Source organism: Corvus brachyrhynchos, unplaced genomic scaffold, assembly GCF_000691975.1.
Source record: "Corvus brachyrhynchos isolate BGI_N302 unplaced genomic scaffold, ASM69197v1 scaffold671, whole genome shotgun sequence".
Lineage (NCBI taxonomy): Eukaryota > Metazoa > Chordata > Aves > Passeriformes > Corvidae > Corvus > Corvus brachyrhynchos.
The window spans coordinates 2,532,954-2,534,485 of NW_008236441.1; the positions used below are offsets into that span (position 1 = coordinate 2,532,954).

The following is a 1,532-nucleotide window of genomic DNA, read 5'->3' on the forward strand; positions in this document are numbered from 1 at the left end:
AGAACGGAACAGATCCACTGCCTACAGCTTACTTGTAAAACACTGGAGGTGGTTGTGAATTCTGGGCTGGTGTGCAAACAAGTGGGACACACATGACACACCTCTAACTACAATCCCAAGTCAAGTTCAGAAAACACAGCTCTTCCCCAAATAAGTAATTTCTTCATCACATTGCTTCTATTTACACCAACATAAAAGAAACAAAGTTCTCTATCTTAGGGCAGGCTACAATAGCCACTATTAAAAAAGATTAGATCTCAAACAGATTTTGATATTAAATGTGTTTTACAGTTTCCTCTGAAAACTAGAAATTCCTCCTAAGCTTTATTTTCTGGGTGTTGATAAGTCTCTCAGCACAGTGACTGAGAATGCTGCTCTGTTGCAACCTCTTACCTCTGCGCACTTATGGATGGTGTCAGGCCCAACTCCTCCATCCTCTTCTATATCCAAGGAGGGAAACTGTGTCCTCAGCCACTGAACCTGAGGAACCAGATAAAAAGGCAGGCACTGAGATCCACATGAGCTGCCACCCTACAGCTTCTTACAGATCTAGACAAGGTTTATCTACTTCACCACTATACTCCCTACTGTTAATTAGCTTTTAGCTCAATAAATAATGAAAGAGAAACATAGTTTACCTTTGGCATCATGTCTTCCATAAATTTCTGTCCTCCGAACCCAGGTTCTACTGTCATCACCAAAGCCATGTCTATCTGATTGGCCCAAGGTGCCAAGTGTTCAACTGTAGTGCCAGGCTTGATGGCCAAGCCAACCTGCAGGAAGGGAAGCCAAATCCAAGTGCACCTTAGGATTCATGCACCTCAGGGCAAGACTGGCCTGAGCTCAGTGTGGATTCCTAAGAAAATAATTACATGTCTGTGTAATGGCAGGAAGAACAGGCCTCTTTATTTAAAAATTCCAGATTTTCTTCACTAAAATTGAAGACTAACTTCATGCACAGTGTGTTAGGGCTGCATGTGCCAATCCCTGACCACCTGAAGTGGAAACAATGAGTTTTTCATAAAATCGTGGAATCAAAATAGCTTGAGTTGGAAGGGACCTGCAAGGCACATCAAGGCCAACTCCCAGCCTTGCACAGACATCCCACCAATCCCACCCTGTACGTGACAGCGGTGTCAAAACGTTCCTGGAGCTCTGGCAACCTTGGGGCGTGACCATTCCCTGGGGAGCCTGTCCAGTGCCCAACCACCCTCTAGGGGAAGAACCTTTTCCTTATATCTTGCCCAAACCTCCCCTGACACAGTTACAGGTCGTTCCCTCGGGTCCTGTCAGTGGTCACCACAGAGAACCTGCCAGCAAGGCAGTTGTTAGTTAAGCAGGGCACAGTGTGTACTCCCCTCACCTTCATCCCATTCTCCCGAATGTCCTTTATCAGTGCCCTGGGATTGCCCATCGCTTCTAGATGTAAAGTGTACTGGTTTGCTCCAGCGACTGCCATGGGCTTCACCCACTGCTCTGGCGTGGCCACCATCATGTGCATGTCTGGAAGAGGAGAGCGAGCGGGCAGTGGG

The 1,532-nt window shown here is 46.7% G+C and overlaps 1 protein-coding gene across 1 annotated transcript in view; it reads right to left on the reverse strand.

Annotated features, from left to right (window-relative positions):
* LOC103624334 (ribulose-phosphate 3-epimerase) overlaps positions 1-1,526 on the reverse strand; it is a 6,198-nt gene extending 4,672 nt beyond the window's left edge. Inside the window, exons 1-3 of the mRNA XM_008643582.2 lie at positions 1,364-1,526; positions 639-773; positions 394-480 (exon numbers count right to left, since the gene is read on the reverse strand). Coding sequence (XP_008641804.2) covers positions 394-480; positions 639-773; positions 1,364-1,501 — 360 coding nt within the window. The 5' untranslated portion in view covers positions 1,502-1,526. The remainder of the gene's footprint in view (positions 1-393; positions 481-638; positions 774-1,363) is intronic.
* Positions 1,527-1,532: the final 6 nt, after the last annotated feature.